The following is a 16,800-nucleotide window of genomic DNA, read 5'->3' as shown; positions in this document are numbered from 1 at the left end:
TCAGGAAGTGCACAAATCTAATGAGTAACTAGCAAAGAAATGCAATGAAAGAACTTCCAACACATATGCCAAAGGTTTTTATCCTTCCTCAATGACAGTCAATAATTTACCCAACCCACAAAAAATAACAGCCAATTTTTTCAATATAAAATGACATGAAACTACGATTCTTTGGGCATCTATGTGTATGCACATACACACCTTCTCTCAGCTTCCAACTATGTTACCTCACGACTCTACCGCCACCAGAGAAGGAGCCCACTGAACTGACTGACAAACAAGGTCAGTTCTTTTAACCACGTTCCCTAGTTCAGAAAAACGAGCCAAGGGGGACCCTTGGGTAGCAGGCAACTCAGAGGCAAACAAACCTTACAGCAGGACAGAATAAGCTAACACATGAAACTACAGGCCAACCATGATTTATTTAATTTATGCTAAACTGATTTGACTTTGAGATTAAAATACCAGCCCAAAAAGAAGGTACTGTTTTACTTGGATACATGTCCCAAAGGCTTAAAAGAAGGCCTGGCTGAGGAACATACAGATCTAGACTTTGCTAAGACAAAAGACATTCTAGACCTGGATGTATTGCTGGAACACTGTCCCAGTACAACTGGATCAACATCTGAGGCAACACAGGGCAGCTGTCTCACAGCAGCTGAACAAGGATCTCGTCCCAGCTCTGCCATCAACGGCAGTCAAATTACCTGATCTCTCTGTGCTTAACCCTCTCCTGTTGCAAAGTGAGGATAAAGATACTCACTCACCATTACAAACTGTCTGAGACTTGCAGAGTAAAATATACTAGCTTGGTTATATTATACAAGATTGTAATTAAATGTTCCATTAATCCTTCGGCCAAAACAGTAAGATTTAGATCTGGTTACACATCCATAAGCTTGCTGGATTCAGGTAGAACCAGAAACTCAGTGCTGTTCTGATCAGCAGACAACGGCAAATAAGTTTATAAAGGAAGGTCGCATGGGTTATAAAGCTCAAACTGTTGGACTCCATTTTACCTGACAGCAGCATGTATCCTTGAGAGAGAGAAGGTGGAACACGAGGCTTACAGAATTTCACAGCTTCGGCAATTTTGCTGAGTTACAGAAGGAGGAAAGTAAAGAGTAAAGTTTTCGATGAAAATTAAACCATTCCAGACAAGACTCAAACAGAACATACTAGACATATACCTACATCTCCAATTTAGCCCTGTTGCAGACAATACTAATTAGCTTGTTTCATTTTGTGTGGCCAAAGGAAAAAACATACTCCCAGAAGATCCTATCATAGCTATTTGCAGGGAATGTACAAAGCTGAAGATTTATCAAATAAAGAATGGGAGATACTATGCCAATGGGATACTTGATGGGTATCAGAACCAGTCCTCAACCACACCGACTCTTACCATATTCATGATTTGCTGAGCTGAGCAATTGCTGACTGCAGCAAAAAAACAAAGGACAAACATTGTTCTGTGCTGAGACGCGTTTCTCAGATGCTGGAATGACTCATGGTGTTCACGTTCACTTTCTCTTCGCTCCAGTCAGGAGCAACACATGGTGTCCTCTACACGTTCACATACCACCTCTTCCCAGTTTGTATCAGGGTAAAAATGAATCACAAGGGCCCCTTCTCTTTCAAGCCCAGGTGAAAAAGGGAGGTTTTCCCACTGACCTACTTCTGGTGAGAAAGATATGAAACTCCTTCTGACTGGCCAGGACTAGCACCAGCTGTACAACATTCCCAGATCTCCCGTTCAGATATTTCCCCCACACACCCACACACTCTCCTTCCTTCTACCATCAAAGGAAACCTTAAGCTTCACCTTGTGGCTAAGAGGGCCAGAAAGAGAAAGAACGTACGGCATAAGGGAGCAGAGATGGGAAGTCTATTCTATCCAACAGTAAAGAGGGAGGAGTAATTCCAAAACAATTTTAGATGACAAAACAGCAGAGGTATAATCCTTGCTTGAACCATGCCTCTAAATCATTCTTCACGATACACATGACTATGAAAGCCAGGTTATTTCTACTCCATATATTGCTGCTATTGGCATTCAAGTGATCCATCTTTTCAGGAAACTCTAAGCCAAGCCATGGAATATTGCTCCACAGAAGCAGCACTTAATTTACTTCCCAGTGCACCTAAAATTGTAGCTTATGAGGTACCTGATATGTGCTGGTGTAGTACCACAGCAACCTCCAACTATGTTGACCAAACCATCCAAAGCAAAATTCTGTAAAAAGGAGGGAAAGAGGTCAATCCATACAAAATGAAACATGAAACATGGAAAAGCAAAGAACAAGTCTGGTTAATTTTGCATCCAAAATAAGAACAATACATGCTTTGTTTGGAATAATAGGAGAGAGAGAAAGGCCCAGCTGAGTAAATTAAAAAACATTAATACTAGTTCTTCTCTTTAGGATTTGTTTTGAGATGTGGATTTCCAAGGCTAACCAGCAATTTCACACCTAATTTTAGGAAACTACATTTGAAACTGGCCTATTTTATACTGAAGCCCCAGATGAAAACTTGGATGAGTATCACAGAATCATTAAGGCTGGAAAAGACCTCTAAGATCATCGAGTCCAACCGTCAACCCAACACCACCATGCCCACTAAACCATGGCCCTAAGCACCTCATCTACACATCTTTTAAATACTTCCAGGGATGTTGACTCAACCACTTCCCTGGGCAGCCTCTTCCAATGTTTAACCACTCTTTCAGTAAAGAAATTTTTCCTCATGTCAAAGACTAGTCATACTGTATTATAAAAGGGAATTAACAGGCAGCAGATACTGTGTTCTCGCTGACACACTGCAGCTCCAGCCACACAGTTCTGTCTTGCGCAGATCAAGTGGCATGTGGAAGGACACCCTGCACTGCAACACCACCAACATCAGCAGTTTCTATACACACAACTCTAAAATTCTGCCAATTCATAAAAAAAACCCACTCAACTTTTTCAACAGTTCCCAAATGTAAAAGTAAGAACACAGGAGTGCAAATGAGTAACATCCACAGATCAAGCTGCAGGAAAGCTACTTAGCGTAGGACATGAAGATAATTAAGGTTTTCAAAAGTTCCTAAGTAGTTTTTCCTAACCTTGTATCTCAAAAGCACTATCATTCAGCAAATTGTTTATAAACAAACCAAATGACATACAGAGCCATCTGAGGAAAAAAACCCCACACCATAGTACTGTAACAAATACACATTAAATACAAGCAAAGAATTCTTGTCTACTAGCATGTCAGATATGACACATTCATGAGAAATACTTCATACCTTTATATGCTTGGCAGTCACTTCTGGAGTTTCATCATAACCACCAAAAGTATTGGGAAGACCTCGAAACATAATTTTTCTAGCGTTACAATTTGTTTGAAGCCCACAAGAACAGAATTAAATTCCATAGAAGATATATTTAAAGTAGCTACACTTGTATGAGAAGTAAAATGCCTCATCACCCTTGCAATCATTACTCAATAGATTATTAATCATGCAAGAGAGCATTCTGGGTTCACTGTCACAGTACTAACAGTTACTTTCAGCATTTTAAAATATTCTTAATCTCTTTTTAATAGTAAAACCAATCATCTTTTCAAGCTAATTCAACTCTATTACTGCTAATGAGATGGAACGGTTTAGTTACATTTTGTCTGCCTGTAAGAATAGGAAAATGGGCACCAACATACCTGCGTTGGGGTAACAGATGATGTAGGCTGTCGTACATTTTCCAATTGTTTCAATGAATGGTCGCATTTCAACTGCCCCTAAAGCACAATTTAAGCCAATACTGGAAAATAAATTTTCAAAAATTATTTTGAGGTAAAAACACCTTTTACACACAAAACAGATGAATGTTAAGTGCTGGCAACTGCTAACTCCCACAATCACCTACAACAAAACCAACCTGATCTCCAATTTCTTTGATCATCATCATCAATACAGCAAGACCGTGCAAAAGGAGAACCCTCGGGTGGAAGAAAAGTGCAAGGGGGAGGGGGACTGGACTGAATTGAACTGGGAACAGTAAATCAGTAAAGTGGCAGCATTTTGACAGCAACTGCAGCAACACGACAGCTCTGTATTGTCTAGGTGAGAGAGAGAACAAGTGGAATGAGAATGACAGACTGGAAAGGAGCCTTGTGCTCCAGGAAGAAGTATGAAAAAGGTTGAAAGAGTAAGACCTGCTTCAAGCCTCGAACTCATAATTTTCTTTTAAAATTATACATAAATTACATCAGCCTCGGAAGAAACCAAGTGCCTCACCCGAGATGCCTCATGGCAGCACTAAGCTTGGGCAACTGAATCCACTACATCTTAATAACCTAGACAGCACTACAGCAGAAGTATTTTTGCATGAATAAGCTTCTCAGACAATTTTACCAATATGAGGTACAATCATGTTTTCCTTCATTCAGTGACAGATACATAAATGTGACTTGCACTCAAAATGTCTACATCAATATTAAAAATGGAAATTTCTCTTTCAGAAAGTATATCAGAGAGAAGTTTCCTGATCTCTCTGCACCACTCTAGAAACCACTTTATAAGCACTGCAAAACTCAAAAGGTGTTCACAGTGCTGCTCTAAGAGGAAGATGTAAAAAAGCTTTCTTCTTTCCTGGAATAACAGTCTCAGAGAGGATGCAAGCCAACCCACTGAAACAGGAATGGATAACAGCCACATCTCCCAACTAACTGAGCCACAGAGGCTGCCTCGAAGGTAGCTAAGTTAATAAAGTGCACGTCTGCCCATTTAGTTTCCCAGAGGTCAAGAGCAATAAAGTCCTGCACAGGACTGGGAGCACAAAATGTTTTTTGACTTTTCTCCTGTGTCCAAGGAGAAGGCAGGGGCTTGGTAACTGCACAGGTAGTAGCAGTGAATGCTTGCAGCCCAATTCACTTCTTGGACAGAATCACAAATCCTTGAGATCCGAGGGGCTCACAGCAACATCCAAAACCGGGGCCTTGAATATCACAGGGTCGCATACCCAGACCAAACAATACACAAACCCCTTCTTCCAATAGCTTAGGTTTGGTTTTTTTGATTGTTTGGGTTTTTTTCTTTTTTTGGGGGAGGGAAGGAGGGGCATATATGTTTGTTTTTTCAAACAGACAGCTCTACCTTCCAAGTGCTTTTTCTAATGCATCTCATATGGGCCATTCTATTTAAACAGGAAAACTTTAAAAGAACCCTTTTATTCTCATTTCCCTATTCAGTGTTTACACACATTTAAATTCTTCATACAGATCCCCTGGATACAAATGCACAATTACAGCAATGAGGTTCTGGAATTTATTTCAAAGCAGGGGCTTATCCCTCAGGATTTTCGAAGCAAAGCAAGGTAAGAGTTGTTAACGAAACTGTCCTTATCAAATGCAGATGAATGCAAGGTATTTTTTACTGTTAAGTCATTCAATTTACAAGCTTCCAGCTCATACTCCCCATCCCCTCTTTTTAAGCTCTCTCCTGCATTAGGCAGCTTCATCTCTCCCTTCCACATTTAATATCCATCTGTCTCTGGTTCCAAGTACACTCACCTGTCACTCTCTTTACCTGACCTTACCAGAGAGATACTGCACAAGCAGCCAGCATACTTGCCAAACAAGCACTTCTTGATGTTCTCACTTGACTTACTGGGTACTGGCCCTCCAGACTGCCTGAATGATTACCCACTACAGGGGTTGCTGACAAGTATATCTATGAGCATGACAGCATCCAAGAGTTACCCGTTTCAAAACTGCCAAGTCAAACTAAGCACAGACACGCACATTCATTCAGAAACAAAAAGTAGCTTCCATGGCCAGTATCATCTCCCCACAGCACTCAACAGCGTCATGAAAGAAAACATTTGAGAAAAGCAAACCGTTAACCATGCTTTAAAAGCCAGCAGCCTTGAACCAGATTGCTGGTATGCTATCACTGTTACCCTAGTGTAATAACCATCACACCCTCATCTTAAACATCACCTCCCTCCCCTGCTCATTTCTTCACAGCAGTCACGCATCAGCTCCTGTGAAAGCTCAGGCTGCAGAGTGCCCTCAGGACCAGAACAAACACCACATGAGGGCCCTAAACTCAGAGTACATCACCTTAATGCTACCACAGTAGAAACAATCACAGGAGCCGAAATAACATGAAGGGAACTTATGCCACATCTGAGCACCTTTCATAGCAAGCAGCTTGCCACGCCATCTTTCAGCAGTTACTAAGCACAGTTCATGCGTTTCTCAGCTATTATCTGTATCAACTGGACACAAAGCACACACTTTTTAGGGGGTCTCCCAACCAAACTGACTTAAGGACAACACATCACCCTAAACAGGACATAAAAAGCACAAGTGGAAACATGTGAACACATATAACATGATCCCTAGGATACTACTACTGATCAGCTTTTTCGCAACCCTAAAGCCACTCTGTACCAATCTGGCAACAGAAACAACATTCAGTGCAATCTGCTCCCACAACTAAAACCCTTCTGTCACAGTGCTGTATAGTAGCCTTCACATAAATGGGAAACAGGCCCTAAGCATTCAGACCCGTAAGACAGCTTTTATGAAATATGGTTTAATAAATTCTTGATTTCTGCTCCAGTGCCCTTCTCTCCTCTTCAGAGGCAAGAGAGTTATGAGCAAGATCATCTGAGACAGTCTCAAGCCAAATATGGATCACTAGGCTGTGATGCTGAGAGAAGGAGTCAACTACCACCCTGTTCCAAGAGGCTCCATATGTTACTTCTGGAGCACCGTCTGGTCTGGGAAAGTGGAGCCTCAAGGGCAGTCAGGAAAGCTGTGAATGCAGTCTTCTGCTTTTGTATCACTGAGATGACAGATTGCGCGTTTTAGCTGGAATTTTGTTGTAAAAACAAACAATGGCTCATCACAATGTGCATGGCATGCACTGCTAACAGTGAATTAAATGTTTTAAGGAATAGAGAAACAGGGAACGGTATTCAAGTTAACATGCAAAACCTTCCACAATGACCAAAATCTGCTATATTATGCATTTTCACAGATCTTAATCTCATACTTATTTCAAACTTTTCTGCCTGAACAGAAAAGAATGCAAGTAAATGGAGGCATCAGGAGCTCTCAAAACAACAATGCACATCCTTGAGAAAAACACTCAAGGAATACATCTGGTTTTGTAAGTGCTCAGTAAAAAGAACACTGGAATGAAATCTTACGGTTTGCTCTTTCAAGCCACCCTGAAACATTCTGAGCTGGCACTGCTTCCCTCTAAGAGAGAGATGTAAGCCCTGCCCATACCAGGAATTAGCTCCTTGCACAATCAGAGACGGTAGGAGATGGCAAACTACAGTTTCAGAATTTTTTTTTTTAATGCTTTGACCTAATTGTGATTTCAGTGGCTGTTGCAAACACAAAACCCCAGATTATTTAGAGCAATGTTTTAAAAATTCAGCATTCTTCGGAAACACAATTTCTGCTGAGAGAACGATAGAAGAACACGTTAGCAATACACGTGATTAAATATGACCACAGTTAGGACAGCTTCCATTTAGCTGCAAGCAAGGGGTTAAAATAGAAAAGAATCACAATCTACAGATAACTTACTAAGAGAAAGATACATTTCCTTACCAAAGAGGCTTACTGTGGGAAACACTGATGACAAATGCCTCTCCTGTCTGGCCTGAGAGGGTACGCCCACTCTTATCCACAATGGTTCCGGAAACCTAAATATCAGTTGAACACAGAGAAAGGAGAATAATTAAATTAACAATAAAAACAAGAATTTAAATGGCTGAACTGCTAAAAGTCAAAGCAGAGGGACCTGTGCTCCACTCAAAGTGATGAGGCACAACCCAAACAGAAAAATTAAACCCTTTTCTCCCTACAAACGTTTAAATATTTTAGCTAGGGGAAAGGCAAACCTTTGACCAGTCTTCTTTCTCTCTCTCCCCTCCCCTCAGGGGCAGAAAAAAAGTAAAAAATAAGGGGAAAAAAAAAAAGCCAAGAGAGAAAAAGACCATGAACCATTCAGCAGCAAGGTAGCATTAGTACCACGGTATCATTCTGATGATGGTCTCTGAACCAATCTGCAGCGGTTACCTATTTAGGCAGCTATCAGCAGTCACAGCTCCTCTCCTATCCTCCTCATCCTCCCTACCTCCCCCTTTATGTTATTTCAGGTCTCAGGACTGCTATTAGGTTGTTTGGTGGTGGTTGGTGGGGGGGCGGAAGAGGGGGGGCTGGCCTTAAAAACAAGATACCCCTTTTGCCACAAGGGAACATCAGATGTTGCAACTTCATAGTGGAGATAGAAGTCTTAACCTGTACAATCATACCTCTTAAGTACTATACAGAGAGGTGTAAATAATGTCTTGACCCCAACTAACAACTACAAAGCTGAGAATTCAGGAGACGTTTGAATGAGCTGGGAAAGCCTTGCCAAGCCTACAAATCTTTTTTCCAGAAGATAGAATGAGTTTAGAAGACTCCATGCAAAGGTAAATCCATTATTTACTCCAAAACATGCTTTAATATTGATGCTATTGGAGGTGACCAGTGGAATCCTAGAGAGAGCTGTGCTAAGGGTTGTACTTCTCAACATAACTGGAAAGGGAGCAGAGAATGAGGCAATCAAGCTCACTGACCACTCTGTTCAGGACAATGAAGACAAAAGCTCTATGTAAGCAGAGAACTCTCAATGCTAACTGACTTGAATGACAAAAAAACGGAAACTCATTGCTGATAAACTACAAAGTTGTGAACACGGGAAAAATTTTACATAATGACACCTCCAAACTAGTCTTTACTATTTGAGAAATTAATCTGAGTAACAAAAGGAAGTTTTATGAATGCAATTTCAAAGCTCACTAGCAGTGAAGTAAAACATCAGGAACTACAAAGAAAGAAATGGACAAGGCAGAGAACATCACTAGGCTATCATACAAATCCCTGATGTCTGCACTTTGACTGCTATATGCTATTCTAATTCCCCTCTGACTTGAGGAAGTGGAAAACAAAAAGGTGACAAGAACAATGAACGAAGGGTATGGAGCAGCTAACTAGACAAGGACTCTTCAGGATGAAAAAAGATGACTAAAGGAGGCTCTCTCAGCAGACTATAAATGCCATGGCTATGCAGCAAAGGGAACATGGAACAGCTGCTGTCACTTTCCAGAGACAAACAGCAAGACACAAAAGAAGTTACCAGGTGGAATGTCCAAAAGTAAGCAAAACTTCAAACCAGTGCATTCATAAGCTGTGAAAGTTACTGGCAGATTATTTTGTGGATGCCTGGGTCCCACACAGTTTGAACATAGGTTCAAGGAAGGAGTAAACACATTCAACAAAAGGGTACGAACAGATAGAAACTGCAGATCAGAAAGCCTGGCTGCAAACTGCAGAAAACTGGAAGAATACATCAGAACTTTCAAAACAAGCTTATTCTTTTTCTATATTCATTCCTACGCATTCATGACTGCAAGCTGTCAGAAAAATACATGTCAGAGAAAGAATATGGAGTTAGACAGACCTTTTCTGACTTCAAATGGCCACTCATATTCTACCTGAAAATATGGCAGAATTTGCTTAATTTCATCCTTGAAGCACTGGTTCTTACTACCCTTAAGACAGCAAGCCTGAAAAAAAATCATGATCAGACCTTTTCCTGTGGAAATACACAGAATGAATACACCCTGGAATGAAGCAATTCCTTAGTCTTCAGGTTGATAAGCTGGACAGATCTACCCAAGGCTGATTTCATAAAGCTCTTCACGTGAGAGTTTTTTCTTTTACAAACATGTGAAAAAAGTACATTTCCAAGACACCTATTTCCTTCATTTCAAAACGCTTTAATCAACTGCCACCTCAGCTAGTTCACAAATCAATCTTAAGTATATATAAAATATTAAATAATATATACTGATGGGAGCTGAAATGCAATGGGAAAGGCAGTTAGGATGAGGTATTTATGGTGGGGCTGAGAAAGGGGCTTTCTTTTGTTTTTTTTTTTTTTTTGGTTTTGCCTTTTTTTTTTTTTTTAGGTATTTTTTATGGCTGTTTATGCAACTTGCTACCTCATATTGCCTGTGATAACTTACTACACTCAAGACGTTTTACCCGTACCCCTAGTATCTTCCAGATATTCCAAAACACACTTTGGTAACAAGTAGAAAGGAAGTACCACGGGGTGACCAAATTAGACCAAGACTATAGTGAAACCCAAATCACATTGGCATGTACTTCTCCCTCATATCTGCAGCATGACCCCCACCCCAAACATGGTTGTATGTAGTGTTCTCAGTACACATTCACTGCCCTTGAATCTGTTTAGACATACAGTTTGCAAAGGATTATAACCACCACAAATTTTAACAGTAAGGACTTCCCCTTGGAAGGTCCTGAAAATTTCCTGCCTCCTTAGGGTAAGAAAGTTGCATGTGAACATGAGCTCAGCATAATATTAAGCCTACAGGATCCTAAACAAACCCCCATGACTGGTCAAATCTGCAAAGGACAAGTCACGCCACTGCACACGTTAATCAGCCTGTGGCAAAAGCCTAAGAAACACTGTGTGCATAACCCAGCCAGACTTTTCCGTGTAAAATTGCAAGACAGTTTTAAGCACCCTAACAACTCCACCACTTGCATTGAGCAGTTATTAGATAAAGAAGGAGGTGTCAAAATCACATGAATTGTGGCATATTTCAACATTTTGTTCCTCCTATTTTACCCATCTAATCCTCTACTCCCAATTTTTCTTTTTTAAAGCTGATGGCAGAATGTCAGAGTTCCCAAAAACCCCACATTTTAACAGGACTGTCTCAAGCCTTCCCATGCCTGCAATCAGATACACTGGACATTCCCTCTCCAGTGTGCATCACAAGCATCCTTTGGACAGACATGCTTACGTTGAAAAATACAAACATCAGATGCATCTGGAGATGTTTTGCAATACAGCAGAGCTTCTGGAAATAAAAGGACAGCTGGCACAGACAACCAGAAAGATACTAACAGCACATACTAAAAAGGCAAAGGAAAAACTCTGGAAAAGGCTGTTTTATCATTAAAAACAATCTCCTCACATTCTACCTGTTTGCTGTCAGCTGAAGAGTCTTTTCCTGTATTTAGTAAGCAGTAGCTGATAGCTCTTAGAAGTACCATGTTGAATTTTCTTAGGTAGTACACCAAATACATTACTGAGGTTTTTTTATTCCAGGAGTCTCACCTTGGCATTGGCTGTATCAAATATGGTTTCCACTAACAAGATATCAACTCCTCCATCCAAGAGTCCTTTGGCTTGCTCCTTATAGGCTTCAACCAGTTCATCAAAAGCTGCAAAACAGGAATGATGTTAATTTCAGCTGGAGGTATCTCTTTCAAGACCATCACCTAAGCTAAGTAACTTGATGGTTATAAATACTTACTTATGTTCCTGTAATCTGGTCTCTCCACAGACGGTGACACAGAGAGTGTCCTGTTTGTTGGACCCATGGCTCCAGCAACATATTTCCTAATTCCTAAACCAAGACACAGAAGAAAAAACCCAAACAAAAATAAAAAAAAAAAACCACAAAACAATTTACCTCTGGTTTTACAATGACAGCCACATCAATGTAAAAAACTTCCAAGGACACCAAGACACACATATCATTCAGGGATGAAGAACTATAAAACAGGAAACTCCTGTCTCAAATCAAGAGTTTGATCAGCACAAGATTATCCAGCACAGCTGACTTTTTTGTTTTAATCCTATCCAACAAGATGTTCAGTGTATACACATGAGACAGAAGAACATCTACGAAAAAGGCAATTGGCTCAATTAATTTTTCTTCTAAGTATCATTTATCTCTGACACAGGAAGCTTCATTCAATTAGTTTAAATGCACAGCATAGAACTGTCCTGGCATTTTTCACTGGATAATCTGATTTGAATATTCTGGCATGTGTTCATAAAAAACCCCACCTTTTTTTAGAGCATATTTCAAATCTTACATTTTTATTGCATACTATGAATCACATCAGTAAGGTGTCATCTGGACAGCAGCAGCACCGTTAGCTTGAAACACAGTTTGATGCCAGAATACAAGAGGAAATTACTTGTCTTTGAAAGACAGCATTGTCTACAGCAGTGGAAATGAGCTATAACCCTCTCACATAAAGCCCTGAAGGTAAAAGACTGCACATTTACAGATGATGGTCACATACTAAGCACATTCCAGTAGCTGCTCAATAAAGTTAAACCAGGAGAATCACACTAGGAGTAACTGGTAATCCGCATTTACCTACAAAGAGCTATCCTAATTCTGTAGTACAAAGACTTGTGCTGTACAAACCTAAGTAACTTATAACAGTCCCTACTGAATTTGTTTTCTCTAAAACACATCTGGAAGATGTGTATTGCCTGCAGTCTTAAACAGGCAGGCACAGGACAGCCATCCTGCAGAACACACTAAGGACTGGATCCTGCAAACTTGCTGAAGTTAGTGCAATATGAATAGAGATGTGAAATTGCTACTGTGCCTAAACTGAAGAGCATGCATGTCTGCAAGTTATGTCCCTGTGATGTAAACCATCAAGCTATCCTCTAATTAGCAACATTTCAAAGATTGTAGCAAGACAGTCAAAACCACAAATGAGTAATAAATTAAAATAATATTGCTTACCTGTCTGAGCAGTTACATTGTCTGCTGCTTTTCTGGCCACCTGTGCAGAGACTCTATTTAACCGATATGCCTAGAACAATTACAGAAAATTACCGAGTAACCTTTAGTTCAGTACAGCATAACTCATCCTCAAAGAAACACACCACTTCCATTCAGTAGCTTGCAGTACACTCTGAAGGCTCCCTAAGCCATACAAATACACAGGAGCACTATTACAACACTTCAAAAGGAAGAGCTCTATACATCTCAGCAACAGAGTTACATGGCAGGTCTCATCCCACGTACGCCCCAGCCTACAGCTGCTAATCATAAAATTTCATTCTGTAAGGTACTAATTAAATCCTACTGAAGTCAACGGAAGCTGAAGAACAGGACTTTGAGGACAAAATTAACCTACTTTTAAATTCACTTTTTATTCAAGTAGCATATTTCCAAGTGTTTTCTTTCACATATTTCTCAAATTCTCAAAACAACACATAACACAGAAGAGGTATGACAAATGCAAGCTTGAAAGGACTTCTACATACACCAGCACAAACAACACACAAGTAACATCCAGGAAAAAAGCAGTTCCATTCTGGCATCTGGTAAGGACTGAAGCAAAACATCCCTGTTCACAGAACTGAGACATTCTAGGAATACTCAAACAAAATCTAGGATAAATTATTATTGCCTGTGCCTTCGTCAACAAGAGGCACACTATGACTGTCACCCACAGCAAGTACAATTGCCTACAGCAATGGAAATGAGCTACAACTCACGGCTCTAGAGACAGCATGCAGTCAAGAAACATAATACCAATGGACTCTGGGACTAAGCTAATCTTGGCTGCTAAGACAAAAATCTTGATTAACATTTTAATGTGTAAATAGTTTAGCATTCTTACCAAATGCTCAAGGCCATAGTCAGCTTGTGCAACTCGGGTGCTGCTGAAAGTGTTAGTTTCAATGATGTCAGCGCCTGACAGCAAGTATTCCTGCAAGACATGAAAGAAAAAAATCTTCAAGACCTCCAGAACTGAGATCTGGAATGAAAGCAACCCAACTATATTGTCTCATTCAGTTGACAAAAAGTCACAAATCATCTCCTAATTCAAAGATCAAACTCTGAAGGTCTTACCCAAAGGCACAGGGCCAAAGCAACAGAAGTGTTCCATGTAACAAATTTTCAGAGTTTTAGTGTCAGCCACACCTTCTGTTAACAGGTGACATTTATAGTCACCTCCGCCACTGAGTCCAGCACCTGGAGCACATTCTAGATTTTTACACAGGGACATGGTGGGACATAGTCCAATTGCCATCAGCCAGCGAGGGCTGCTGTGGGCAGACTCAGAAAAGGCACCAGTTAAACAACAACAGAGGATTAGAAAATTTAAACATTCTGAAGGGAGCTGTACAGCACAAGAGCATACTGGGACAGAATACAAGTTTAGGAGAATTACGTTTTGTGCAGTTCACATTTAAAGTTTAACTAATGGCCCAGATTCACAAAACAATTAAGCCTTCTGCTCCAGTTTGGTTGTCTAATTCCCACTGAAGTAAACTGAAATCAATGCAAACTGAGTATTTTTGCAGATTCTAGTCTGTGTTTTGATAACCTCCATCAGTCACCCTCCTCCCCTCCTAACTCCTCTTTTTGATCAGGTTAACCCTTAGGTGACCCCTGCATATTCAAGGAAATTAAGACATTTCAAGTGCTAGTTAGGTCAAAAATATTGATGTGGCCATTAAACATAAACCACTCAGATTTTCCTATAAGGAGCAGATGAGTTCAGTGGGTTCAACAGGGCAAACAAAGTCTTGAGCCAAATGACAGCAGAAAAGAATTACATTTGCTTTAAAACATGTTTTGTTGCAAACTAATATGCTTTCTCTCAACTCCTCCTGGATACATAGGAAAACACCTACAAACAGCTGTATGAAAATCTACAAGTTCTTACGTGTCCACTAATAACCAAGTAATAAAGTTTCTGAAAATTATCTAGACTAAAGAAAGATGTTAAATGTGTACAGCTTTGTACTAGCTTTTGTTTAGTTCAGATCTGTCATTTTAGCAAAAGCCCTTCAATTTTACTGTCTACCACCATAGAAGGAAATAATATGCTCAAAGCAGGAAGACCATTTTTGCCTTTGAAAATACATCCCCTCTCTTACCACTGAATCTTACTTTGGCAGACAAGGTACAGCTAACGTTTACTCTTCAAGTTACTGATATCGGTGAGATCTGACTCACTGGGCCATTAAAAAAACCCCAACAACCATACATATAGTGGGATTATAGTTACTTTGTAGAAATATTTTCATCTATGATTTCAAGTTCTGTCCAATTCTCAGAAGAAATAACCACTGGCAAGTATAAAATAGGAAGTTGTTTTTTTAAAGTCTAATTGAAGGTAGGAAAATTATAAAATCTGTTTGCAAACTCCTCATGATCAACACTAGACTTTTATTTTATTCTCTGGGCCACACATTAACATTCTAGAGAAAAACCGACAACATGGAAGTGCATATACTTATTAGGAAGCCCATATACTCATTAACTATGAAGAGACCTGCTTCAGGCTGCCACGTTTAACAGCTCTAATACACAATTATAGAAACACACATCTAGAGTTCAGATGTGTCCTACTTAGATGCATTTCAAGTGCTGGTTGAGGAAGAGAAAAGGAAAGAAAAATGAAATAAATCAGCATCTACAACTAATAGAAATGCATCAGGGACATAAGTCAAAAAGGGATTTAAAAACAACACTGCCTGCGTGACATCAGGAACCAAGACACGAATGCTGTGCTCACACAACCAGAACAGTCAAATCTGCTCATTCTTTTTCGCATGGTTACCTAGCACTCTCTTCCCTATCCCCAGAAGACGCAGGAGAGCCAGTAGCCTGTGGCATGGAAAAGGGGAGCACAGAGGCCAAATCCTCCTTCCTTCTCTTGTCAAGAGACAGAAATCAGAACCACCTACCTTGTGTATGTCACAGATTATATCAGGTTGAGTTATACTGAGAAGGTCATTATTGCCTTTCAAAGGCCTGGAATGATCTTTAAATTCATGCCCTCGGAAATCCTCTTCTGACAGGGCATGTTGCTGGATCATGGTACCCATGCCTCCATCCAAAACCATTATCCGCTCCTGCAGAACTGATTCAATTTCATCTTCCACGCTTTTCTGGGGATCTGCTGCAACAAAATAAATCCAGTATTTAAGCAGCTTTGAAATTCCCTATCTACACACTTGTGCAACCTGACCTCTTCCCATTTAAGAAACAAAATACAATAACTAATCCTCTACTGAAATCAAACAGTAATTGGTCTACTTCACCTATGGCTCCAATCACGTGATATCAGGTAACAGCTGTATCTATCTAAATAGAATTAGACTCAATTGGTCCTTCACCTAAGTACAGTCACCTGCATACAGTCAGCTGCAGAAACAAAAGCATCAGAAGTTCACAAGGCCATACACCAAACTCTCTATATAAACTAGTCTCCAGCACTGAAAAGTGTCATAATTTCCACTACATCAACATTTGAACAGCAACGCAGAGCTGCCTCTTGGTACCAGACACTGTACTCTAAGTGGTACACAAGTGCAAACCAGAAACCAGTAAACTTCATTTAAAAAAAATTTCTACTTTAATTGCCTATACTGTAATGAGAGAGAAATAAACTGAGCAAGCAAAACCAATTCTTCAACTGAGTCCCAAATTCACCTCTTTCTAGGATTAGAATAGTAAATAACAATTTTGCACTTCTGTTAGTGAGCAAATGCCAAGATACACTGACAGATAAGAGCCAGGTTTTATTTTCTTTTGCACAAACACAAGATCTTCTCCTGCTCCGCAACAATGCCAGAAGAAAACAAATCAGGCAAATTACATGCTAATTATAAGATACTGGGTAGGGTAAGTCTAACAATGACTGAAACAGAAAACTCAGAGCTATCATTAGGAATGAAGATGCAGTATTGTAATGCTTTAAGATCCCAAACAAAGCCCATCCCAAACATTAAACAAAAAGCCAAAACTATAATCCGAGACTTTAAAAAAAAAACCAAACAACAAACCCACACCACAAAACCCCCAACAAAAGTAATCCTACTTTTCCTCTTTAGAACATACACAGAATCATTTCAGAACAAAGACACACTTACAC

The 16,800-nt window shown here is 40.0% G+C and overlaps 1 protein-coding gene across 1 annotated transcript in view; it reads right to left on the bottom strand.

Moving 5' to 3' along the window:
• MTR (5-methyltetrahydrofolate-homocysteine methyltransferase) overlaps window positions 1-16,800 on the bottom strand; it is a 51,034-nt gene that overhangs the window by 31,715 nt on the left and 2,519 nt on the right. The window contains exons 2-11 of the mRNA XM_019472710.1: window positions 15,611-15,825; window positions 13,531-13,620; window positions 12,645-12,714; window positions 11,406-11,498; window positions 11,207-11,313; window positions 7,612-7,706; window positions 3,700-3,800; window positions 3,290-3,351; window positions 2,169-2,236; window positions 1,020-1,096 (exon numbers count right to left, since the gene is read on the bottom strand). Of these exons, the coding sequence (XP_019328255.1) occupies window positions 1,020-1,096; window positions 2,169-2,236; window positions 3,290-3,351; window positions 3,700-3,800; window positions 7,612-7,706; window positions 11,207-11,313; window positions 11,406-11,498; window positions 12,645-12,714; window positions 13,531-13,620; window positions 15,611-15,825 (978 nt within the window). The remainder of the gene's footprint in view (window positions 1-1,019; window positions 1,097-2,168; window positions 2,237-3,289; window positions 3,352-3,699; window positions 3,801-7,611; window positions 7,707-11,206; window positions 11,314-11,405; window positions 11,499-12,644; window positions 12,715-13,530; window positions 13,621-15,610; window positions 15,826-16,800) is intronic.

The sequence above is a fragment of the Aptenodytes forsteri genome, unplaced genomic scaffold (assembly GCF_000699145.1).
Source record: "Aptenodytes forsteri isolate BGI_AS27 unplaced genomic scaffold, ASM69914v1 Scaffold132, whole genome shotgun sequence".
Taxonomy (NCBI): domain Eukaryota; kingdom Metazoa; phylum Chordata; class Aves; order Sphenisciformes; family Spheniscidae; genus Aptenodytes; species Aptenodytes forsteri.
Note: the sequence above shows the minus strand (reverse complement) of the source record. Positions and strands in the feature narration are given on the sequence as shown.